Here is a 25744-nt window from a genome sequence, read left to right as displayed (position 1 = left end):
AGGTCGACATTTTAGTGACTTTCTCTGAAGTCAAATTGAATACTGAGACTGCTATTACCAACCATAATCTGATCTGACATTCACATAGTTCCAGGTTACTGTAAATGTGACTTTAGAAAAACTTAACATTTGACAACAATTCAGCATCTGTGAACTGGCGGGCAAGTTTAGCTTCTTTGAGAATGTTTTCGATGTTGTTGATGCATCTCAGTTTACATTGGGAGCAGATTCACACTCAGTGCTGATACCTCTCTGTAATTAGCAATGCATGACATCATCGTGCATGAACAAATCAGGAATATATATGGTTGACTAAGGGTGTCATATCAAAACCTGCTGTTTCGTGCTGGTTTCCTGTCTCAGAGGGCGTCTTCATGAATCCTTTCATTTATTTTTGGAGGCAGCAAACAACACTTCAACTATTTTGTTTTTGGAGGTGATAAAAAATTTCAGCTAAAAGTCAACTTGTTACTTCACAACTAAAATGTCAAAGACTGTGCATACACATGAATGTGTCTGAGTGTGTGTGTGTGTGTGTGTGTGTGTGTTGCAGCCTGTGCAGACCTCAGCTGCTCAGTAAGAGCTCTTCTACAGGACCTAAGATGGACTGAAAGAGTGTTTATGCTTCAGTGAGGAAAGAAAGTCAGAGGACAAATACAGACAGTCACAAGTTTATCTGCTTAAATCTTTTTAAGCAGATGGTTTCAGAGATTCTTGAGCTTTCACGACTGCAGATATTCTCGACGCAGACTGAAAGCAGCAGATTTCAAGCATCGATGAGAAGCATTTTCCAAATTCTCAGCGGTTATTTTGAAGAACTCCACTTGAAGTGGCACAGCTCTCTCATCATTTCTAGATTGGCGACAAATTTATCTGCCAGAATAAACACAAAGGTCTGTTCGTTACAAAGAAAAGTCTACAAAAAGTTTATTAGACTGCATGGAAAAGAATCTTTTTACAGTTCAAAACTGCAAATAAATTAAAAGTCAAGTAAAAGTTTCAAAATTCACAATATCAAGTTTCTGAACCATCACTGACCATGTGACATATATTCAAGCAACTGTAGTTCACTTAGGCAATATCACAATGACATTAATGAGCAAGGAGAGCTCTTTTTCCTCCATGGTCTCACTGTGGATGATTCATTTTTACAATGACGGGCTTAGGTCAAAAAAGAACGATGTTTTAGTTGAAAAGTAGAGAGTTTTGTCGTTCTTTTTGTTGAGTTTAATGCTGTCGTGTTCACAGCACAGTCCCATTTAGAGATAAAAGCACAGCGGTTATTATTTTCAAGCAGTAAAGACAAGAGTACAGACAGTTGCTGTAGGTCCATAAACAGATAGCTGTGGGCTCATGTACAGGAGGAGAGGCAGAAGGCAGATTAGTCATCGCATAGCTCTAAAATATATGTACAACATGAAGGCAGGCGAGATGAAATTAGGCATAAAACTCAAACTAAATGTAGACAAGGGGTGTCGCAATTATTATACAACTGTATGACTATTATTATCTGAAACAACATGTATCATTGTGCACAGTTGTTGTGATCATCTTCATTTAACAGTAGAAAAACTGCTGGATGAAACCAGTAAATTCCATATTTCCACATAGTTTCTGATGGGTTGTTTCTGTTAAACCTTTCAGATTTCATCTTGTTGCATCCGACTATTGATTACAAATAATTATGAACTAAAATTTCAAAATTGTGACAAACCCAGTGAGAAGAAACTGCAAGAAGGAGAGAGGCAGAAGTGAAGAGGTAGACTTGAAAACCAAATAAGCACCACCATTTTTTACCGTTTTGATTGTATGTGCTGATTATATCTTTACTCTCCAAAAAGCAGTCAGTAATGTGTTTGCAGGTACAGCGTAGGCCAAGGGTTCAGGGTGAGGTAGGTTAAGAAGGTCTCGAGGGATTGGGAAGCTAATACAAACTGCAGAAAAACACTTACGATGTACACGTCTTCTAACATTTACTTTAAAAGCAGAGAAGGAAGTTCAGAGCATATAAAGCACATCTTATGTTTCTGTTTGTACAGTTTGACTGTCAATAGGCTGCACCTCTTTGGGCAAGTTTGAGTTCCAAGGCTGCAGAGCAATATTACACACGAGGACAGACTATGTACAGGAGCATTTCAGGTACACAAAAAGCACACTGAAGGTTATTACATGAGTGGAAAAAAAGCACTTCATCTGTCCCGAGAAAGCCTGTCAGTCTCGTGTGTGTGATGGTGTCACAGCAGTTATAAGTTTCCATTTTTGATTTACACTTCAGTCAGCCATCAAGTTTGAATGCAGCAACGGACACCTAAAAGTCTGTTACAATACTCCAGTTGTTAGTCAACTTAATATGGAGCCTATTCTAGACTATTCAGGTTTTTGCTCTTAAGATGGAATAAACAAACACGGAGTAATTGAGTAAACTGTTGAACTCTAAAAGCTGCCTTGTCTTTCAGAGCCAAATGAAAGCATCTGTTCTAAAGTAGTTAAGACTGAACTGTAAGTGGACAGATGCTTCTTTCCCCTCGATCATTCCACATAACCATGTCTTTTTTTTGTGAATGGGAAACAACCCCTATACCTTCTGGGTTGGACATGTGTTATCCCATATTTTTAGGTCCGTCTTTGAAGGGAAAATTAAAGTTGAAATATTTTGCAACTGATGTCTCCATTTCTCGCTCTCTGGCACACACACACTTAACGAAGCTTTCAGCAGCCAACAGTTTTCACAGTATAAAAATGTCACAAAACATAGGTCCACAGTTCCACATCTCTGTGCATTGGTGAAAAAGCTATTTAAGCTTAAAACAAAAGAAATACTCGGCAGTGTTTACATATTTAACATTATTCATGTAGGTCCTACAAGAGGAGGATTTGGAAACAATGCCACCATAATGTCGATGATGCAACTTTCAACACCAATTTGGAGTCCAAACTGCGTGTTAATCTGTTATCATGCACAGCAACCTGCAGGAAACAGGTCTACTGTGAGATGCACGGAGCCTCCTGTCAGCGTTCGGTTTTCTTTTCTGTTCAGTGCAAGTTTTCCTAAACTTTCCCTGAATAATGCCTCAAAGTGGAAATCATGGCACCGTGAGTCTGAGGAGTCAGACTAAGACTTCCAAGTGAAACAATTAAGAGTCCAGCTTAGAGTGAGAATTAACTGAATCAGTCTTATTGACTGACTGAACTGCTATTCTGCAGCCACAGCTCACAACCACCAGAAAGGGCCCAACACCAGAAATCCCCACCACAGCACATCCTGGTGTGTTATCCTTTTTCAGAGAACCAAACACACTAAAGAGTTTGTGGTGGGTTTGCTGAGGACGAATCTTCAACCTTCTTATAACATCTTCTCTGGCGACTTCTCTCAAGCGCTGGTGCCGTCGTTCTCAGCAGCTCGGTCTTCAATTGCTGTGGTTCCGTGGGTGATGAGGGTAGGCGGTGCCTCAGATATGTCTCGCTGGCTGCTGTGCCTCGAGTGGTTGTCTATCTTATGTAAGCTGCTGTGAGTGGAGAGAGGGTGGTCAAGATGGGGCATGCTGCCATGGAAACTGCGCTCTTGTGTGCCACGTTTAGCCACAGAATCACTCCTGGGAGAGGAGGAGACAGAAATAAGAGTGAGGAGAAGCAATGGGAGCAGGAGCTGAGAGAGGATTTTCTGTTGTCTACCTGTTGTCTCGGGAGCGGCACAGGCTGCCGTGGTAACTGGTCTTGCTGTGGACGCTGCCGGCCTTACTCCTTGTTGATGCAGGGTGTCCGAGGTGAGCTCTGACTGGTTCTTCCAGGTCGTCCAGAGTGGCCAAGTGGGTGGAAGAGGCGTGAGTGGAAGTGCCCTGCAGAGGGATGAAAGATCATTTAGATCTGCCATACATGTCTCTTTCTAAGACAGATCTCGCATGTTTGATTTTATTTGGATCTAAAATGTTGGGACTGGGTTTACTACAGGAAATGAGATGCTTTCTTTTTATTTTTGCAGTGTTTATCAGGGCTGAAAAGGCTCAATGATGTTGCTACAGAATCTTAAATCTTTATGAAGTCCATCAAATGAAAATATTATGAAAATAATAATAGTCTTTCTAGGCTACGCATTTGTGAATTCTTCCCAAATGATGATACTAATTGACTAATTTGATACTAATTACAGCAACTTATAAACCAGGGTAACATTCCAAAAAGTTCAGCAAAATATTTCACTTTTTTTTTTAAAATCTCAAAAGCCGCTGCAGCTAAAACTTTCAGCCCTACTAAGCTCCTACTAATGGTGCTTTAACAAATGTATATTATTATTACTAATCCGTACGTGCTTCCTACAGCGGGTATGAAAATGCTTGTTACTCTTTGGCATCACTGCCGCCTGCATCCCTACCTGAGTGGATGTTCCCCGGGACTTCCTGATGATGGGGGTGTTTGGTTCACGGAGTAAAGACTGGGCAAAGTCTGGCTGCTCTTGCAGCACCTGGCGGGACTCATTCACCCCACTGCTGCAGGGACAGCAGCGTGAGGGAGGGCGGTGGTGGGAAGTTTAAGGAAGGACAGTAAAAACAGGTAATGAGGAGTAGAAGGGGTACATCCAGAAAGGACAAATTTCATGTTTAAGGTGTGTGCAAATAACAAAGGGTATGTGATGAAAAGATGAGGGAGAATTTTAATGTGCTGCTACTGAGGGTGCAAGGAAACATACAAGGAAACGTGCAAACAAACCCCCGTGTGTGACCAGAGCGACCATGTGAGATACAAATTCATATATAATTGCATAACGGGGCATGTAATATACACTGCATAAGTTCTTTGGCTGAACAGAGAAGAATTACAGCCTCGCAGTGTGTGTCTCTGCCAAAGGTTAAAGTTCCAGTTTAAATAATCCAGGTCTGTCCAGATTTTGGCACAATTTCATATAAATTTCCTAATTTTCATGACGTTTCATCATACACATCAGTTCACATCAGTGACTGAGAGTGACTATTAGTCTCAGCTTATAAATTCAAGTTGTTCAAAAGATTTAGGAGAGCAGGATTGTGTGTGGGTAGACATAGACAGAAAGACAGACACGGGCAGGCAGGCAGACAGACAGATATTCAGAGGTCTGTCGCTGTGGTGCACAGCAATAAAAAGCTTTGGTGCACACAATGTGTCTTCTTACTCTTTGCGTCTGCGTCCATGCAGGAAGTTGGCCCATTCAAAACAGGTCTTCTTACTTCCCACCCAGAAAACAGAGGGAACCCCAACTACCAGCATCATCAGGTATTTAATTAGGAACAAAACCATGGCTGGCCTGCCAGTCTGCTCAATCTAAGAGGAACAGAGATATTAGTTATTAACACAATAGTTCAGTTAACACAGCAATCAATAGTGCTTTAAAATCACAAACGTTAAGGATGTTAGAAAAATAATAAGAAGAAAGAGCAGCAATAATAAAACATTACTTTAGTAGCAGAATATTTCTCCAATAGTTAAACTGTAAAGAGTGTTGGATGCCACTGGAACCACTTGCAGATTAAGGGGATCAAACCTGTTCAGCACTGCCAAATGCTTGTTAAAAAAAAAAACTCAATCATTTAGAATAACTGAACTAATGCTAAAAAAAACAAATCAGCGGCTTCTGGAGCTGAACTGTCGCTTGGTTGTGCAGCAGCTGATTTTTTTCCTCATCTGGGCTTGAACTTCGTGGCATCTCCCAGTAGAGGGCAGGAGTCTACAGTAGTTCTTAGTAAATGCACCTGCTGAACTGTCTCCAAACCAACTGCACTGACTTTAGAAACATTCTAATCAGAAAGCAAGTGCAGTGTACAGTATATTTATATGGGCTCGTCCCACCAAACGATTTCATCCCCTTCAATATAAAACATCAACCTGAGAGTCAACCATACTGCTTTTCTTTTTTTAAACTAGAAACATAATTACAAATTATTATTATGGCACTCTTGCCAGCTCATTTAGTGAAACCAAGGGGAGGAAACCTTTAAGGAGTTTCTTGAATTTGAAAGCAGGATCAAAATAATCGGTCTGTATCAAATAATCTGAATCAGCTTTGCTTTGGTTGAGATGAAATGTCTCAAGTTTAGAAGCCCTGTACCTGGAGTAAATGGTATCATACACACAAAGAAAGACACTTGAACTTGAACAAAATCTCCAGTTTTTCAAAAACATAATATCTTCTTCTACACACGGAGACATATGCACACAAAATCCACCCAGGGGCGAAGATCAAATGACACATCAATCAATGACACGCAGTAATATTGAAATTCCAAAGCTACAGCAGCACGTCTGTCGTCATGTTAGATGGGCAGATTCAGACATGAACACACACACCAACACGTAACATAAGCAGCTGCACCTGCTTCCACACTCTCAAAGTCTATTACAATTAGCTAACAGTTGTCCAGAATGACACTGTGACACATCATCATTATTAACTGCAACATGAGAAAACATTTGGAGTGCAAAACTCATGAACTGTTTTCATTGCAGACTTGCGACAGGGAGTGGTGGAGTTTTCAAAGAGCACACTGTTCTGGTTATTAATTTAGCACCAGTCTATAGAACAACAGCACACTCCCACTGCTCTTCATAATTGTGACAAAGCCCTCATAGAGTACAGGCAGCAGAGCTTGACTGAGCAAGTCGTGAGAAAGAGACACCAACTGAGAGGGAGGAGAGGAGAGGAGAAGAAGGGAGAGACCAAAAAAAAAAACAGCCGGAAGAGAGCAAGACAAGAAGACAGCGAAACAGAGAAAAAAACCCAACAAAGATTGCAGTTTTTGTGGACCTGGTCTGGAGAGCTACATTAACCGAGCTAATGATGCATACCGCACTTTGGTCTCCTCCTCCACAAATACCTCCTTACTTAGCCGCACACGCCTTACTACCAGGCCTACTTTCATAAGCACATACACACATGCTGTGAGCAGTTCACTTTAATAGGATGTGGAGTTACTTCAATTTCTAGATCCACTGATGATTCTATCACTTTAATCAAGCTGATCACTTGGATTTGGGGCTTTGTTTCAATGGAGGCAAGAACAAATGAAAACCTGGAAAATGAATGCCAAACATGGTTTTCTTTAAAGATCTGGTGTCCATCTCTGTCAAAATGTGGTAATCTGTTTTTAAAGAGACGGAAGACATCATTTTAATGAGCCTCTCAAGAGGCACACTTATAATTTATAAGTATGAGCTCAGTCTGCAGATAGAGCCGAGACAATTTTGACAGTTTAAACACTTACTTACACAGCATGTACACAGCCGGAACAGGCAGAGGTTAAGCCCCACATATCATATCGCACAAAAACAAATGACACCATTTGAATGGAAGCGCAGGACCATCAAATGGTTTTACACGCAGTATTTTACCTTGAATGGGCAGGGGATGTGATAATGTCTGCAGTTTTCTTCGATCCACGTCGTCTCCCAAATAGTTCGGTAAGTGTGTTCGTAGATGTAGCATCCAATCACAGTAAACATGGGGGCCAAGTATAGCACAGAGAACACGCCCATTCGGATCATGAACTTGACTAGTTTGGCCTGGTTCTCCTTCTCCAGAGGAATCTCCATGCGCACCCGGTTCAGAGCAACAATGCCCACCAAAAGCAGGGAGACGCCAACCTGAAGAAATCCAGAAGAAGGAGAAATGGAACCTCATTCAAGTCATAAAAGAGAACTTCAGTGAAATAATTATTCCTTACAGAGAATCTCATGCAACAAATTGTTCAGCCATTCATCTATAAATCATTCAGCCATTTATCCATCTCTCCTTTCGTCCAAACTTATAAGAAATCATCCTCCCATCAATGCATTCAACCCATGTTCAACTCTTGTGGCTGTACTCACCGCCACATTAAGGCAGAGTGGTGCCAGAACAAACCACCTCAGGGCGTCTATGTCATACAGTCCTATGAAACACACTCCACTGATCCCATCTCCCTCTATCTTATTCAGGGCCAACAGGGTGACAGTCAGGGCCCCTGGGAGGCCCCAGGCAAGAGCATGGAAGAGGAGGGCCTTCTTCTCAATGGCCTCGCTGCCCCATTTAGGCACAGCAGCCAGGAACCAGGTGATTGTCAGTATGACCCACCACATGCTGCCGGCCATGGTGAAGAAATACAACACCATGAAGAACAGCGTGCATACCTGAGAGAGAACGGTGAGGAGAACAACTTCTATTTAATCAACCATGTGGCAGGAGCCAGTAAAATCTACTGGCACACAGGATTACAGAAGAATACACATTCCCCATTGATTAATGTCGGGTGTTAAAGCAGGAACACTGGATGAAAAATTATTGAAGAATCTCACCTTGTTGTGAGAGCCCTGTGTAATGGTTGAGGCTCTGAACTGGGCACGGCTGCCTGCGTTGCATGCGACTCTGTCCTCCAACAGGAAACCCAGGAAGAATACCAGTGACACCATGACATAACACACAGCATAGAAGATGATCGGTCGCTCAGGGTATCGGAACCTAAAAGAAAGACACCGTACTGATTTTCTTGCTCTATTCTCTCAATTGCACAACTTCAATGGAAGTAATAAATACGAATATTAATGTAAAATTTGATTTTGTCATTTCATATTTGTCTAAAAGTACTCAGCTAAGTATACCAGATAATATAAGTCATTCAGACCTTGTAACATCAATGAGGAACGTCAGGAAGGTGAAGAGCGTTGCAGACAGACAAACAATGGAGATGACTCCGATGAAATATCGAGTGAAGGTCAGCTCCTGCTGATTGAAGAACATTGAAGGGCAGGGGGGAGAACAGTCTTTCCTTCCCAAGAAAGCGTAACCCAGGTCTGGGTCAACCTTGAGCTCTCTCGGGCACCAGAAACCATAATCTCGCTGGACAGTCATGGATGACTGGTCTGTGGGTTCAGAGTCTGTAAGCAGGTCCTCTGGGCGAGGATAGGGTTCATCACAATCTGGAAATCTGGAAAACAATAACTATGTCAGATCATCCAGCTTAATTTGGGATATTTTTTTCAGAATAAGACCTTTCCTGATATAACAATATATTTCAACTGCAGCTCAAAGAGCTTCAAAAGATCATTAACTTCTCTAAAGAGCTTGAATCTTTTTCTGAATCTTGAAGCATTTTTCCAAGGATCCAGACTTTTTTCTTTTATTATTATATTACAAAGTGGTCTTGAAGAATAGTTCTTAAATCTTTTTTTTTATGGACACTGGCTGCTTTTTCACTCATTTTCAGACCAGTCTTTGTGCCTGACGATTTTGAGGGGAATGTGGTTTTTTTTGGTTGTAAAGCAAAGTAAAATGTCCCCGACTCATACCTGCTGCACTCCATGTCATCAGGCCAAGCTACTCCAAATATCTCCATGAGTTTGTGACACTCATCCTTGGCCCGCTGGCAGAGGGATCGACATGGCATGGACAAGCGGCCATACTCGGTGCACACCGGAGCATACAGGGCACACAGGAACATCCTCAGGTCAGCACTGCACACCAGGTTTATCATTGGATGAAAAGGCTTGGGAAACAGAGAACACGAGAAAAAGAGATTTTAATTCTTATTCAAAACAATTAAATCTCTATGACGTGTATTCAAAATACTGTTTTGTGCAATATTCATATTCAAGTGTAAACCAGCACGGTCATGCGCACACACACACACACACACACACACACAAGCGTATATACACTCACAAGCTCGTAAAAAGTTTAACTGCTATCAGTGGCACATAGGAGGGGGCTCATATTTAGCCTGAAATAACCATCAAAGGGAATGGAGGGAAAACGAGAGGGATGACGTGTGTTCTAAATCCTCTGCTGCAACTTACACTACCACTCAATATGCCAGAAAATATTTAGAAGCTTATGAAATATGCAGAGTAGCAGTCACATTACCAATCATTCCTTTGAAGTGGGGAACAGAAAAGACAGAAGTCTGAAGGTTGAGCCACAGCTAAGTCCCATGAACAGAGCAAACAAGCAGCAGGGCTGCTTCACACATCACAGGTTATGTACTCTGTTCTCTGCAGTGGTAGCTGACAGAGCACCCCCAAGGTACTGGTTAAAATCCACCAAATGATTGGAAAAATGTGATTTACTGACCTTCAGCTACTGCTAAGCAAAGATTTCATTCTGGTGACAGCTTTGTGAGGTGCTAAAACATAACAGCATCTCTGCAGTCACTCCATCGAGATGACCACGGCTGTAACCTCTCCTGCGTTGAGTCAGGAGGAGATCCTGTTATTTTTTAAGGATATTTTGTTACTTACTGATGTAATTGTGATCTAGATGAAATGGGAGCAAATGTAAAACAGGACATAACATCAACTAAGAGTCGAAGAGGTGCATACAGATGTTAAAGTGAATAGTTGTGATCCTCAAATACAAACAGAGTAATACTACCTTTAAATAAGGTAAGAGTAACAGAACTGAACGATGGAAAACAGTTTGTTTACAGCCTCTCATTTTTATCGACTAAATTCTGTTCCCAATACTCCATTTGAATTATTCAGACTAATATCTCAAACGTATCTTTAATTTCTTGATTATGCTAATGCTCAAGTCTGTGTCGTCAAACTGAACTGAAGCCAGGTTTTCAATGCAGCTTTTACAAGACAACAATGAAATCAGAGCAGAAACGGGACAGCACTGAATGTAGTCGGAAGCAATGAAGCAAAATCCCCTGCTTGACTGAACACAACACCGCACTGTGTTTGTGTTCATGTGCAGGATGTCCACACGTAACACTAAACACTGCGCTTGCATTGATAGCAGACCACAGAAGCGTCTCCATGTACTTACAGAATGCATGGGTGCATTTGAGCAAATACTCATGGATCAATAAATGGATGTGCGTTTCATGTGTGCGCCAGTGTGAAGTCGGGCCTTGGAAGTATATTTTGATCGTTTCTCAATTGCTGTGTTCTAGATCTACAGATGGGAGAGATGCCCCACCAGTAAATGGGTGCAGTGAAGCATGAGCTGTGTGACACAGTTTTGAGTATTGCACTGAAACACATAAGCCTGGATCGCTCTTCTTTATTCAATAATTCAAGCATTTTACAACCCGCACATCTTTTTTTTTTTGTTTGTGAACATGCAAAGTTGGGCTGGTCATTGTTGGGACAAGAAACAGCACAGGTACAACATTAGCTTTACTTGGGCTGGTAAAACACTACAACATTTTAGTGTTAAATAATGTATAGTCTGACCCATAAGCACAGCCCTTGTTCTCACACTAATTCTGAAGAAACTAAGATACCAATACTATATGACTGTGCCTGATTTGGTATCAGAATGGTTAATGTACAGCCAGACACATGGGAAAGTGGGAAAGATTTCAATAAACAGTTCAGCCCAGCAGCTTCCAAGAACCCTAAAACTTCATCATATCAAAGTGCTGTGTATATAGAGATATTGGACAACTTCAACCGGCATGTGCCAGGAAAGACCCCTTGCTGTTCAAAAAGGGGCATCAGATCAAAATGATAATGTCCCAATCAACATAAAGGCCAACATAATGTGCCCAAACTCCACAAATCAAAGATTTACTCAAAGTAACCACTCAAAAATATTATCAAGCACACGAATAAATCAACAAGAAACTGCTCAAAAAGAAGTACTTTAGTCATTTAATAGTCACAGAGCAATGTAATGGCTCAATTGTAGACATTGAAGATGGTCAAATGTATGCTTCTAAAAAAATACTAAGTTAAGAAATTAGTGACATCCAACTATTTCCACTTGATGAACTTGCACAATTAACCCACATTTTGTGATGCAACTAAAGCGTCACTGAAATGTTTGCTAAGTGAAATGCGAGTCATTTTTTCCACCTTTACATTGAAATTGAGACACATTATCTTATGTCTCACTTTTGTTTCATTTTACATCGTAGACGTGCAATGACGGACTCAACTTGTGTCATGTGTCCAATGGAAAGTTATTTTACATTCTGAACCTTAAATGCTGACATGAGCATCAATGTGAAGCACAGTTTGTGTCCCTATCTGTCCACTCGTCTCACCCATACCTCTGGTTTGAGCCTTGGGCCACACTTAGGAGTGGTAGCTGCTTTCTGAATGAATGCGTCTGCCGTCTGAAAGAATGGAGGCTTTCTTCAGATCACCTCAGACAACCTTTACAGAAAATGCTTGTGTGGCTCCTTTTCCAGATGTCCTCATTTTGCCCATTTCTGCTTGTCTATGTGGCTTTACATGTGTGCGCATCATTGTGTGTCATCGTTCTTGTCCTCGTCATTGTGTTTTCCAGTGTGCGTGTGATGGAGGTTTGTGTGCCTGCACAAGTAGTCGCATGAGTGCTAATTTCTGTGTGCAATTATTCTGACATTCAGGGCAATTGCGCCCATATCTTACCACAAAGAGAATATTGATATTAAGTGGTCTTACTGGGAGGGGGGGGGGGGGGTGTAATGAGCTTTCCATGGAAGACAACTCAAGTGAATTGCCTGGTATTATGTATGTCAGTTGTGATGGACAAGCAGGGAAAGGAAAGCGAAGAAGCCTGCAAACCTGGCCTGAGGGTGATGGTAGGCTCTGACTAAAACATGGAGGGAAGCAAAAGAATGAGATGGGGGTTGGGGCAAGAGGATATTAAATGAGTATGTGAGAATGATGTAGTGCATCAGCTTCCCCTGAGTAGACTTCTTTCCCTCCCTGTTGGTTTTGCTTTCCCTACAATCGACTAACTGCGATTCACATACGACATCATTTGTTTCCAGTCATTAAAGATGATTATTGATCATTTTGTCTGTACCTCGGATGTTCCGCCACTGTACAAAAAAAAACTCCTTCTGGCACCTAATATGAAGCCTGATATACAGTATGATCACACACAGGCTTAGCCATTATAAAGTATCATCATCAAATTAAATCTATTCAGATGATAAACTTGAGTATCATCCATGAGTAAAAGTTCATTCAAATTCTGTTTACATAAATTGTGATTAGAAAAGGTATGAGCAAATTAATTTACTGGAAAATAAGTCATTTAATCCATGCAAAACAGATTTCTGCACGGGCATGACCCTCTGCCACGGGTCAGTAAACACAATTTATGTTGACAGTACATCCCTGTAGTTCACAACCATGTTTGGGACACACACACACATACTATAAAATCAATAAAAACCTGCGGTCTTTTTACTGAGATATTATGTTCTTCCTTTCCTTTCAAAAAAGTTCCTGATCTAAAATCAAGTGTAAATGTGTGTAACGAGAAGACCTTTTTAAAAATGGTTTTCATTACCTACGAAGCCCCGAGCAGAAAAAAACATGCCTCCATGCGGCTCGTAGCGCTGCTGCTAGCACACTGGTGAATGACACGTACTCTGCCGAATACAAATTTAGGTCAAAACTACATGAGACAAGGTACAATTCAAGAAGTGCAGTGAAAAACAGAAATGTACTAAAACTTGTTTTTCTGTGTACATCAGAAAGCAAAATTATTAACAAAGGTATTTTCAGAAGGGCACTACTTGAAGTGTCAGTGCTACACATTTAACAGGAAATGGGAAACCTTATCTCACAGCAATGTACAAAAAAAAAAGAATATTTTGATGATTATAGCACAAATAAGGCATGACATTATTTCTATTGGCTTATGCAAACGCATACAAAATTAAAAAAATAAAATAAAATCAATCCAGAGTTGCATCATGATGTTTGATGCTCCCTGAATTACTCGTTCACAATTTAAGCCCAAAGAAAATCCTGCATCTTTGTCAGCTCACCTAGGTTTTTTGGGGCACATGTCGTCGATGACCCCCTGGAGTCATCTGACCAACTGAAGCGACCCCAGATCGTAACATTTTTTGGAGGGCAGGCAGCGTATGTCAAAAATACTAATACGCCGAAAAAAAAGTAGATATTTGGTGTGTGAGTTAGTGGTTTTGATGAGCAACTGTGAGTATTCAGAAGGAAAAGAAGAACAGAACCAGAAGACTTTCTTCCCTGAAAAAGAAAAAGCCCCTGACTGGTTCACCTCTTTTTCAATAGAAGGATTATGTTTCTCTCTTTACTCCGCCTGTGCAGAGAAGCCCAGGGGGAGGGAGAGGCTGAAGGAGAAAGAAGCTTTAAGTAGAAAAAACAAGAAAAGACGGAGGGAAAGAAAGAAAGAAAGAAAAAAAGAAAGAAAGTAAAGGCATGTGATTAACAGTCACGTAATGCAAGTAATTATACTTCTGGCAAACAAGAGAAAGCAATTATAGCTGTAATGTTAGAGGCGAAAACAGATGGCAGCGCAAAATACTACAAGGAGTCCTGCACAAGGAAACTTATTGCACCAGACTGAGATATTCAGAGGCTGAACAAAGCGTTTCTTTTCAAAAGCTCTCGTTTACCAAGTGAAACAGTTCAAGTATGGCATGAACTGATGATATGACAGAGATACTGACCAACGTGAAATTCTGAAGTCATTCTGAAGTCAATAACGATATTGTTTACCCTTTCCTAGTGATAAAATAAAAAGCCAATCACAATCCAGTGTTACAGCCTTCACTTTTGCTTATGAAATTTTCTCACACAATGAAACAACACTTGATCATACGGATGGACAATTTATTTTTCAACTTTCTTTAGCTTTTATCAAACCTAATCCAACCACAAACTTTTTCTTTAGTAGTGTTGACACTTTTGCACATCTCCAGCTAATTTTTTATTGCTCAACATCAGTTTTTTATCATCTTACTCTTCTTCGTTGCCCTTCTCCGTCACCCTGAGATCAGGTGAGGCAAGAAGTGGGGACTGCTTGCACCGATCTGGATCCATAGGAAAACTTGCTTTTTTGAATGCATAATATGTGTAAATCTCTGAGAATGTATGTTTAGCCAGTGGGTGTTTTTTTTTTTTCAACTGAGGAGGGTTTGGTTCTTACAGCAGCTGTAGAAAATCCAGTTAGCCAACTCTGAGAAAAATAAGATTTTGGCAAGAGCAGAAGGAGAAGTAGAGAGCGAGGGAGGGGTGAAAAAAAGGGGAAAAAAAGCAGAAAACTGGACTGGAATGGGGAAAAAAAAAAAAAAAAAAAGACGCAGTTAACCGGTGGATTAGAGAGTCAAATGGATTTGAAGAAGTGTTTAGAGTGTGAGAACCTCAGTCGAACAACACACACACAGACTTCCAGAAACTGTCACCAGCTTTGTGTTGTAGTCACATCAAGGTGACAGGCTGTTGTGTTTAAGCCTCAAAAGGAAAAGCTCTCAAGTTGGCACTGATCCCACAAGTTTTCATCAAAGTTGCGCACCTAGAGATCTAATGTCCAACCATCCATTTTCTATACCCGCTTAATCCCACTCAGGGTGGTGGTGGGGCTGGAGCCTATCCCAGCTGTCATTGGGTAGGCAGTCCATCCCAGGTCCACATAGAGACAAACAACTTGATTAAATACTCTGTAAAATTGTCTCAGTTCTCTGTAAAAAATATGAGAAAAGTATTGCAAAGTCCAACAAAATCCACGACGAAAAAATTATTTAGAAAATTGGTACAAAGCACCTGGAGGCTGGCATGGTTTGCTGATATGGATTTTCTGAATTATAAATGCACCAACTATCAAGACGCCTGTAAAAACGAGGACTAAATGCTGATCTTCTAATGTGCTGGTAGAACGTACCAGTATTTTCTCCTCCTTGAAGACAAAAATAAGGCATTTTCTTGTTAACCTTGGCCAAATCCCTCCAGACAAGTCATCCTCAAATGCTCCATTTCTTCTCCTTCCTCTCATGCCATCACCGTCTCAACTCAGCAAATCAGTAGTTGAGGCCCTGCAGCACAGACGCTGTCAGACCACATCATCTACTTGCATTAGCTAGCTACAGCATAAAATCCCAGCAACATCCCATCTCTACGAGCTGCACTAAATCCTTTATTCCATCTTTAAGCTGAATGGTTAATGCTGTTTTCTTCTGTGTCTCTCTCAAACCTTCCATTTTTCCTCCTCGCACTCAAACCATTAACAGTCTCCTCCTTTAATGTCTCTGAATATCAGAGTCAATTTACATCATCCCTTACTCTCCTAAGTGCGAGTAAATAGCATTATTGAGGTTCACAGTCGTATAGCAGTTACGTGATGACTCCATTCTGTTTCGTGGCCACCCACCTCCTATTTATCATTTTAAGTGCACCATTATTTTCTCACCGTCTCACTCTCTCCTTTCTCCACAATGACAGCATGGTTTTGAACACGTGAAATTTCTTTCTGGTTTCTCACTCTGAAATGCATTATGTTAAATGGGTTCATGAACAAATTCAAATCCCACGACTCAGGCACACTGTGCCGATGTGCCTCCTCTGCTCTGCTAGCGAGAGACTCAGACGCTGGCCTTGAATAGATGAACTGCAGACACAGTGATGCTCTCCTCCCTAATCTCTGAATAGACAGTTAAGAAAGGGGCACCGTTCTCTCACACTCTCTTCTCCATTCATTTGTCTGTTTATCCATGTCCGGCCATCGTTGAGACAGGAGGACTGCACAAAGCCGTTAATGGCATTCCCCTTCACGCTCGCTTCCCCTCCTCCTATCTTCTTTCTCCGGTATTCATCGCTTGTTTTCCTTGCCTCCCATTTGTTCCTGGCAATTACACTGACATGCACTTGTCCACCTTCACTTCTATTTTTCCTTTTTTTTTTCTCCTAACATCAGCAATCATTGATTTCCCCCCCACTCTATTATCCGTCATTCCATGCTTGACAAAAAGATCTAATGCCAGCAACATATTCTGTCTCGTCTTCAACTTTCTTCACATTTCTCATTCCTTGATTTCTTTCAAAGTAAAAAATACATGTATTACTCAATCTATTACTAATCAACTTATTATTCACTGTTGAGAAATCTTTGAAGCACGTTTTACCTAACAGGCTGTGTCTCATATGCTCAGTACTCCCCATTTTGATATGCAAATGCACTTAAATTATGTCTAAACAAGGTAAAATACGTTGATCAAAAAATAAATTAATTAAAAAAAAATAAATTAACATCCTGCTTTCGTTTGAGTCATGTCCACATTTGGTGCATTTATATTAGGTTCAAAGATTCAAACAGAGCTGCTCCTGTGCCAGTTATAGCCCTCATTTGGTTTACAAACTGGTGGAAAAATAACTTTTTACATGTTCAAATATATTGCTTCAAGTATCTACTGCTGCAGCAAAATACCTACGTGAACAACAGGTCAGCAGACACATACACAATGGCAGGATGAATTAAGCTACATAAAATGGCAACTGAAGCTGCAGCTCAGGCTCGGACAATTTAGAAGGAAGAGGTCAGCGGAGTATTATGTTAACCTAATCAGGTATGGGATGGCTTGATGTTATTATTTACGCTAAGAGGAGACAAATGTAATCATCTACAATACAGCCTGAAATTACTTGAAACTGTATCTTTGTCTTGGCAGCCATGTCTGCCTTTGCTAGACAACAATGAACAAAGCATAAAATTGAGGACGGATCTTTCAAGGCTGCTGCGTCGTCACTTAAAACAACAACAGCTCACGCCTGTTGTTTCATTTATGCAAGTTGAGAGCTTCAAATCCACTATGATTACTCTGCTCTGACTTGAATTATGGATTTATTTTATTTTTTTTTAATTTGTCATTACGCTTCAAGTCTTTCAGGCAAATACAATTTCAAAAACTGAATGACTTCACCAAATATACATCCTTCTCTTTCATTTGCCATCCTTTTTCTCTTCTTGGTTTATTCCAGAACATACCACCGATCATCCAATTTCCCTCTCTACCCCTCCCCTGCCTGTCTCCCTCCATTCCTCCCTTTCCCTTCCCTGCCTATTTAACTACCATGGCAACAGGTGATGTGAAGACTCTCACAGAGCCATGACTCATTGAGGGTAACATGGACGCACACATTCACACAATCGCACTGTTGTCAGGAGCCTTTAAGGGGTGAACAATCCAAAAAGTATAGCAAACAAGCTGGCACAAGAGGGGACACAGAAAGTGTGAGAGTGAGAATAAAGAATCTGAGAAGAGCAGGACACTGGGTCAAATGAAATGATAGAGATAGAGAACCACGAGTGTGACAGTGGAGCTGAATCGGATCACCCACACGTCTCAACACCATTCACACCGCATGTGCCTATCCACCTGCTCACACACATGCTTTACAGTAAGAAAAACAAAGTCGTTCACAAGTATGCCATTACAGACAAAAAATAAATAAAAAATACACCAGAAACTGTTTAAAAACGTGTTCATAGATTGTGTTCATTTTTTAGCTAACTAATAATACAAGAGTGTATACCTCCGGAGGTATTTACTGCCATAAGTGTGGGAAATGCAGTATACACTAACAGTAAAGTTTATTCAGTCTCTTTCAAGTAAATATGGATATGAATGGATATCAAAACCATGACAATGATCACTGAGGAGTCATGTTGACCAAAGAGGATGCAGCAACGTCAAAGACAGATGATTTCTGAAAGAGGAGGAGGAGGAGCAAGAGCAGATGGAACAAAGAGAAAATAGATGTACAGATGCAGAAGGGCATCACATGCACTAGCTGAACTCACTGCCTGTTAACCTCAGAAATTCACCATTTGTCAGCACATGACTAAGAAACAAAGGCTGTTTTGGGCTAGTTTCAGTCACTAAAACTGGATGTTCAGCAACAAAACAATTATTTGTCAACCATACAGGTTGGTGACTGCTGGAGAGGAAGCGATGCAAGAAGAATCATTAAAGCAAAAGTACATACAACACAACAAAATGTGTTTGAACACGTTGTCCAGCTATTTTCTGTTGGAAGTAATATGAAGTGCCATCTGTATTTCCCCTCATATATGCTTTTATACGGGAGCTATTTTTGGAGAGTTGAAAGCTGCATGTGGCTTGATAAGTGCACAATTAGTGGCACAAGAGCTTTTGAAGCTCACGCTGGTCCTAACTTGCAGTATGCTGAAAATGTTAGAGCTGCATTGTGTTGAGAGGCTTTGCGTGAGAAGGGGATCAATGACTGTGTGCGTTAGTGTAAATTGGTATTAGTACTAAAGGTTAAATATCTCCAACCCTGTCACGCACAAATGTCCACATATACATTTTCTAGACCAGGTCATGGGTTCAGATTAGGACCATAAGACATGGATAACCTATATTTCTGTGTTGTATGAGCTTAACGCTAAAGGGCTTAAGGCCAAAGAAATGGACAAGTGCAATACAAACGTATCACAGAGATGAAGGGGTACATGAAAGGATAAACATCGAGCCAGGTGATTAAATGGATGAGGTGGGTATAAAATCAGGCTGGACCTTACATAAAGCAGACTGACAGTATAGATAGAAGGGAGGATGGGTGAAAGGACACAGTTAAGAAGGACTGCGTAAAAGGATTGGACTTCTGAAAAAACAGCATTTTCTCCTACAATTAAACAGGCTGATGGGCTGATCAGCTCATCAGAACCTCTGCCAAGAAAAATATCCACAACATTTAAATGCTGATCTTTTGCAGAGTTCACGCAGCCAGTTACCTAGTAACTAGTCCATAAGATTAGCAAGCGTGCCAATCTATGCAGCAAATACTCTGATGGGAGATGCTGCTTCTTGCTCTTTATCGCTGACCTGCAAGTTTCTTTTCACTTACTTGTCAATATTCTAGACATGTTTAGATATACATAAACAAATCAATGGAGACTCACAAGTGTTGGTAAAAAAACCCAACAAGCTTTTGCAACCTATGTGCTCTACACCCAGACGTCACTATATCTGGAGCACATCCCAAACAGAAAACCTCCCATTATGAAATACAAGTGTGAACGGCAACTACAGCGAAACTGTCTGTAGATTCTCCAGAAAAGGGTTCATATGTGAAGATGACTGAAACTGTTGGTAACCAATAAAACACAACACACTTAAATGCTGATCCCAAAAATCTAAATAGCCAGATTGATGCATCTAAATGCAGAGATAATGCCAAGAGTGTTACTGTCAGTGCGGTTACATGCGTGCCATCAGATCGGATTAATGGCTAAATTACAATAAGATTGAGTTATTCAGTTCATGTAGACACCTTAATCTGACAAGAAATTGAATCGGATTACTTGTGATCGAATTAAGACCCCGAGATAACTCGATCCAAATGCCCACTGAACGTGTCTGGAGACGACAGTGGATCGGCTCGCGGGTTATGCGCATGCTCGAGATTTTTTCCCGCGATCGTCACCCGGAAGTCGAAGGAGACGATATTACTGTTACTCTTTCTCGAATGCCTTAGTTTTGTTGTTGTTGGTGGTGAAGACGTTAACCGGAAGTGGCTCTATTAGGGATAGTTAAGATGGGTACAGCGCCACTTATCTGCTGTGGTATTGCATGCTTTGTGCCAGTGATTTGATTCATTCACCACCATATATCCAAGGATAATCACCCTTGCTCAGATAAGGAGCATAACCCAACTATAGCTATAATTGAGTTAATCTCATCATGTAAACCCACTGACTATGAGCTCTACTGCACATGTCAATTAAGCCACATTATGAAAAACGCACAAGAAGCATTCCTGCTCGCAACTTTAACAAAAATAATCAATTTAATTAAAAAAAAAAAAAAAAAACTCATTCCATCAATCTGGAGGAAACATTAAGCATCTCAGTTATATACATTAGTGCTAAAATCTGGTCACAAAGTTTTGTCTCAGCATAAGTTGATCCAAATGACAAATAATATGACATTTGTCACTTAGTGTATTACAATAAAAGTTAGTTCAGCACTAGTTACAGTCTACTTAGAGTTAATTATTTCATTCCTAAACTGTTGCACTTTTTCAGATGCAAAGAAAAAACCCCAAATAAGAACAAAACAAAAATATTTTAAACAATTTGCGGCGTGATTAAAACAAGGACTTCACTGAACTGCGCTCTGACAGCCAGTGTATATGACCGTTTAATTGCTATTGTTAGAAAAACAATCACCGAGTTCATTAACAAAACAAAGAACACACAAGTGAACCTAACCCCTACAATACTCAAATGCTTGTAGTACAGATGGAAAATCAGTTAAACGTAGAAAGGTGTTGATGTATGTTAGTTAGGTTCAGGAATTCAGCGCAACAAGCCACCGCTTCATAAGAGAACCTGCATTACTACTTTTACACGAGGCCACGGAGCAGCAGTTGAGCACTGGAAAATCTCCCCTCAAATCTCTTTCAGGCGTTGTGAGGCTGGATAAGCAGCAGTGGCAGCTATGTAGATGGGAACAGTCTGCCAAAAAAACAGCACCAGGCAGTGCCTTTGTTCTGCGCATAAATAAATAAATGATTGCTTCATTTGGCCTGGCAACTTCAATAGACTGTCAGAATGAGCGGGATAATCAAGAGTTCAGCTGAAATAAACAGGAACCTTTAAACTGAATGAGGACCTGTCTGTCTTTCAGAGTGAATGGGGTAATGAGCCTCTTCAGACGCAGAGAAAACCCACGGACACACGCACGCACACACTTGAGATAGCATGAACAAAACTGAACCATCAAAAACACACATTAACGAAAAAATAAATAAAAAATCCATACCGGTCTAAAATCTTTTTCTTTTATATCCAAACACATGTAAAACTTAAAAAAAAAACAAAAAAACTTCACAGCAATCCTTGACCTCAAGATTTGTGGTGCGTGCGCGCTCCCCCACACACACACACTTTCTGTTGTGGGAGACAAGGTGGCCCCAGGACGGCCTTTCTTAAACACACCAGTGTTATTTTAAAAGACAGGACCACATAGTGAGAAAAACACAAACCACAGAGACAGCTGAATCTAAAGACTTTACACGACCTGTCACTCTCTCAGTATTTCCCTCCTTTTAGTCTGACACTCTCTTTCTGCTCTACTGCCACACACATTTTCCTCTTTCAGCACTTCTACCTCCTGTTCTTTCTTTTTGTGACCCCCCCCCCCAATAGATTGTTAATACAACTGGCTCTGCGATCAGTTTTTTTTATATTCAACACAAAATTTGCCCATATCTGAATGAACGAAAAAAAGTCTAGATGTTGATGCAATTGTTGTAATGTATAAAATAGTTCAAAGATGCTCCGTTTCTGGAAGGGGTTGAGATAGAGATATGTGGTCTTGTGGCATAAGAAAAGCTCTTAAGCATCTTTTCACAGTAATTAAGGAGAGAAAGGCCTGTGTGTCAGTTTATCATTGTTGTTTCAACGATGCCTCGGGGCCATCAATAGGCTGCATGGCCGTGGTTATCTTTGAAAAGATCATAGACAAGAATGAAAAATAAATTACTGCGCTTGTCTTCAAAGGTATTCTTTAGGAGCATCACTTGGCATTACCACAGAGAAGCATGAGTTCAAAACAACAAAGGAGATTGCCACTAAGTGTTAAAACACCCTGTAATCAAATGACAGTTCTCAGTGTTGTGAGACATTTTTTTTTTGTTTGTTTTAAACTGAACTGGAGGGAAACATCATGTGCTGTAAGAGCATGAAAGTTATTCTATAAGGCCAAAACTGACTGAGCGAAAACAACTAAATTAGATGGTTTCAGCATATAAAAAGCTATAAATTTACACATCTTTGGTTTTATAGTACTCCCGTCACTGCAGTACATAAAAAGTAGTGACAAACTCTTTGTCTGAACTGGATTTCTCATAAAAACCTGTTTCCAACCAGCAACTCTTTCTCTAAACTGACCGTTAGACCAGAGGCTCCGTCTCTCACTCAAGGATTAATGATCGACTGTGCTTGAACGGTTCAGACAAGCTCAGTGACGGACGACGTCAGCACAGACCGTCCCTCTGGAGTGGATCTTTTTAAACCATTAAACATTTACTGCTCAAAGCTATTGCAAAGAGTTGTGCAAACACTCTGTCAAATTAATAAAAAATGAGTCAATACAACAAAAACAAGAGGGGAAATAACTAAATAATGAGCTTTGACAGATTTGTCACAATCAAACAAATTTAACCCATTTATGCCAAGTGGAACAATTTGGATATTTCAGACCTAGAATAAAGTCTTTTATGTAAGACTAACTAAAAAGGAAACTCGACTGGAATCTCGCACGATAGACATTTTTTTCTATTTTTTTAAAAAATTATTATTATTTTTTAAAAACTACTGGACCAGAACACCAGGTTTCTTGACCCTGTAGTTCATGTAAGATGGGTGGAGTTGGCACATAAAGACTTAATTTATGCAATTTAATGAGAACGATACGCTGCAAACAATGGCGAGAGGGAAAACAGAGTGAAATCTTTTATAGTTTGACAGTTTTAATAAACAGAAAAGTAAATTCCACAAACTGAAAAGTCAGCAGGAATAAGCGTTAGACTCAGTCTGTTACAGGCTATGTGAGAATTCCCCACATCTGCATCTGCCTCGAAGATGTTCCTAAGGGAAAGCCAACCGAGATAAAAGACTCCCTGTCCACTCACCATCCTTTTTTTTTTGTTTGTTTTTAATTCTCCAAGTGAACCGATTGGCTGAATGCCGATGCCTTTACATGCGTTGCCAGGGCAACATATCTCCAGCATAAAATGCCACGATGACATGACTCTACGAGAAGTGAACCGGCTTTGTGATGGTGAAAATCCAGAAGGGAACTTGAAATTACATCGCTAAGCCACTAATCCTGCTCGGTAGCACAGGCCTCATATCACACTGGAGACCAAAAAAAACAAAAACAAACAAAAACGTTAACTTAGGATGAACCTAATATGGACGAGATAATGCTCAGAGATATAAATAAGCTGTGCGAGTGCTACAATTACACGTTTTCTTTAAGAAAAGTAATTTTTCTCTATTTTCTATAAGACTTATAGATTCTCTATTAAGGGGATATGAGCAATAATGCCTGCAAAATGAAGACGCGTCCTTGGAGTAGCACTTAACTGTACGTGTTGCCAAATAATAGAAAAATTTTGTTCATACAACAAATAACATTTATTTTGATTTGGCAAGAAATGCAAGTGATTTCTAAGAGTCCTTCCATCAAGACCTAAAGGCACTTTTAAACATATGAACTTTAAGAGCTGTCGACTCTGAGGCCTGGAGAGAACATTAAGCTCTAACATCAATATATCATCTTAAAATTAAACTTCTGAATTATTTTTTTTAAACAACATTCATCCCCTGCTTATTCGCATCAACACTGTTGAATCTTGACAAAATTAATTTCTTGTAGCTTGAGCTTGACTGAGCAGGTGGCACAAGATCAGTGCGCTTGGTGCAGAGGAAGTGTTAAATGACACGTAAAACGCCACCTTTTATAGGGGGCAGGCCCAAAGCCTACAGAACAAAACCTGGCTCGACAAAGAAAGCCGATAACTATCTTCATTATGTCAATTATCTCCGAGTGAAGTTTAGAATTTTGTTGAGCGAACTGATGCCAATAAAGCCTGGCAGTTGCTTTTCAGTACACCTCTCTGTCACATTACATTTGGTCTTTGTCTATTTGAAATTCAGACAAGCATGTTTAACATGCATGGACCTCAGAGCTCAATCTATGTCTCATCCCTGGAGAGCCGTGTCCTATGGACTGTACAGGTTACGTTCCTAACTACAACATGAAGCCACAGAAGGATGAAAATGTGAAAACGAGCACGAAAACATTCCCAAAAAATATCTTCATTTGTGACACAATTTCTAAATTCATCTCCAGCCTCTTTCACCCCCCCTCTCCCCTCTCCTCCTCTCTCTCTCTCTCAGGTTGCAGTCTCTCGCCTCCTTCACTCAGGTTTAATTGACTATTGTGGCAGATGGGGCGGTCGATGGTCTGTGGGAATCAATGTCATCGTTGCAGAGCTGAGAAAAGGATTAGCAGCTAGTTAGCACTAGTGAGAGATGACAGCTGGCACCGTAACCCTCCCCCTGTCACTCAAACACTCAAACACACACAGGAAGTACTAGAGTCCAGTTCTTAGCCAGGCTCGGCAATTACACCCAGGGGAAAAAAAAAAACAGCTCTGTATCTGGAGCTTTTAAACCAAATAAACACCAACAAGTGTATAAGGGAAAGAAAGGCTAATATTTCCAGTGTCAGTCGAAAGTGAGGACTTAACAACAGTCACAATATTGAAATAAAGAAAGTTTAACTATTGTTACAAAACAAAGTCACAGCTTGAATATTCCGTCACCAAAAAACCTGACAGCTCTCTAGATTGATCTACTTTAAAAGAAAGCCAAAACGTGCTCTGCCACCGAGGCAGAGAAAAGATTTATCATGAGATGTGACCCAAAACAGTGACTACAGCAGCTGCAGACAGTGGCTCCAGTTTCGAGATGGTACCTTCAGCGCTTTGTGCTGATCTGAGAGCAGTTGTTTAATTTAGTTTTGTTTCAATGAAAATTTCCAGATAGAAGATAATAAATAAATTCAAGGTTTTCACAGCGGGCGTTCTAATGCAATGCATCGTTGAACCTGGACAAAACTGACTGATCTTTTAGAAAAAAGACTAACCCTGATGTTTTTATTACCAAATACAGTAGCTTTTAAATACCTAAATATAACCAAACATTAAGAGAAATCTACTTAAAAACAGTTAAGACTGTAACAAAATACAGTGCAGAAAATAATCAGACAAGAAACAAACCCAGTTTTCCTGGCTTGATTAAACCTCAAACCTCCTTATGGAAACTTTTCTGCCTGTTAAAACTGGAAAACACACCTTTTAAGGCAGTTTCATGGAAAGATACAAATCAATAGCTGCACAGCTGCTTCAGGAACATAAACACTGAATAATATGTCTGTTTGCACAAGCCAGATAGGACATGTCTACAGCAGAATAAAGGGAGCAACGTGATGATGTCATTAAA

General features: G+C 40.4%; 1 protein-coding gene across 3 annotated transcripts in view; it reads right to left on the bottom strand.

Annotated features, from left to right (window-relative positions):
* Positions 1-910: 910 nt before the first annotated feature.
* The window catches only part of LOC140301744 (frizzled-3-like), a 29308-nt gene continuing 4474 nt past the window's right edge, over positions 911-25744 (bottom strand). The window contains exons 2-11 of one of the 3 annotated variants that reach the window (XM_072380347.1): positions 10070-10204; positions 9289-9485; positions 8625-8927; positions 8299-8461; positions 7834-8133; positions 7357-7608; positions 5144-5292; positions 4370-4484; positions 3673-3836; positions 911-3593 (exon numbers count right to left, since the gene is read on the bottom strand). In XM_072380347.1, coding sequence (XP_072236448.1) covers positions 3371-3593; positions 3673-3836; positions 4370-4484; positions 5144-5292; positions 7357-7608; positions 7834-8133; positions 8299-8461; positions 8625-8927; positions 9289-9473 — 1854 coding nt within the window. In that variant the 5' untranslated portion in view covers positions 9474-9485; positions 10070-10204 and the 3' untranslated portion in view covers positions 911-3370. The remainder of the gene's footprint in view (positions 3594-3672; positions 3837-4369; positions 4485-5143; positions 5293-7356; positions 7609-7833; positions 8134-8298; positions 8462-8624; positions 8928-9288; positions 9486-10069; positions 10205-25744) is intronic. The other 2 variants (XM_072380346.1, XM_072380345.1) reach the window with 2 other exon arrangements.

This window comes from Leuresthes tenuis, unplaced genomic scaffold (genome assembly GCF_036924035.1).
Source record: "Leuresthes tenuis unplaced genomic scaffold, fLeuTen1.0.hap1 SCAF_2, whole genome shotgun sequence".
Classification (NCBI taxonomy): Eukaryota; Metazoa; Chordata; class Actinopteri; order Atheriniformes; family Atherinopsidae; genus Leuresthes; species Leuresthes tenuis.
Note: the sequence above shows the minus strand (reverse complement) of the source record. Positions and strands in the feature narration are given on the sequence as shown.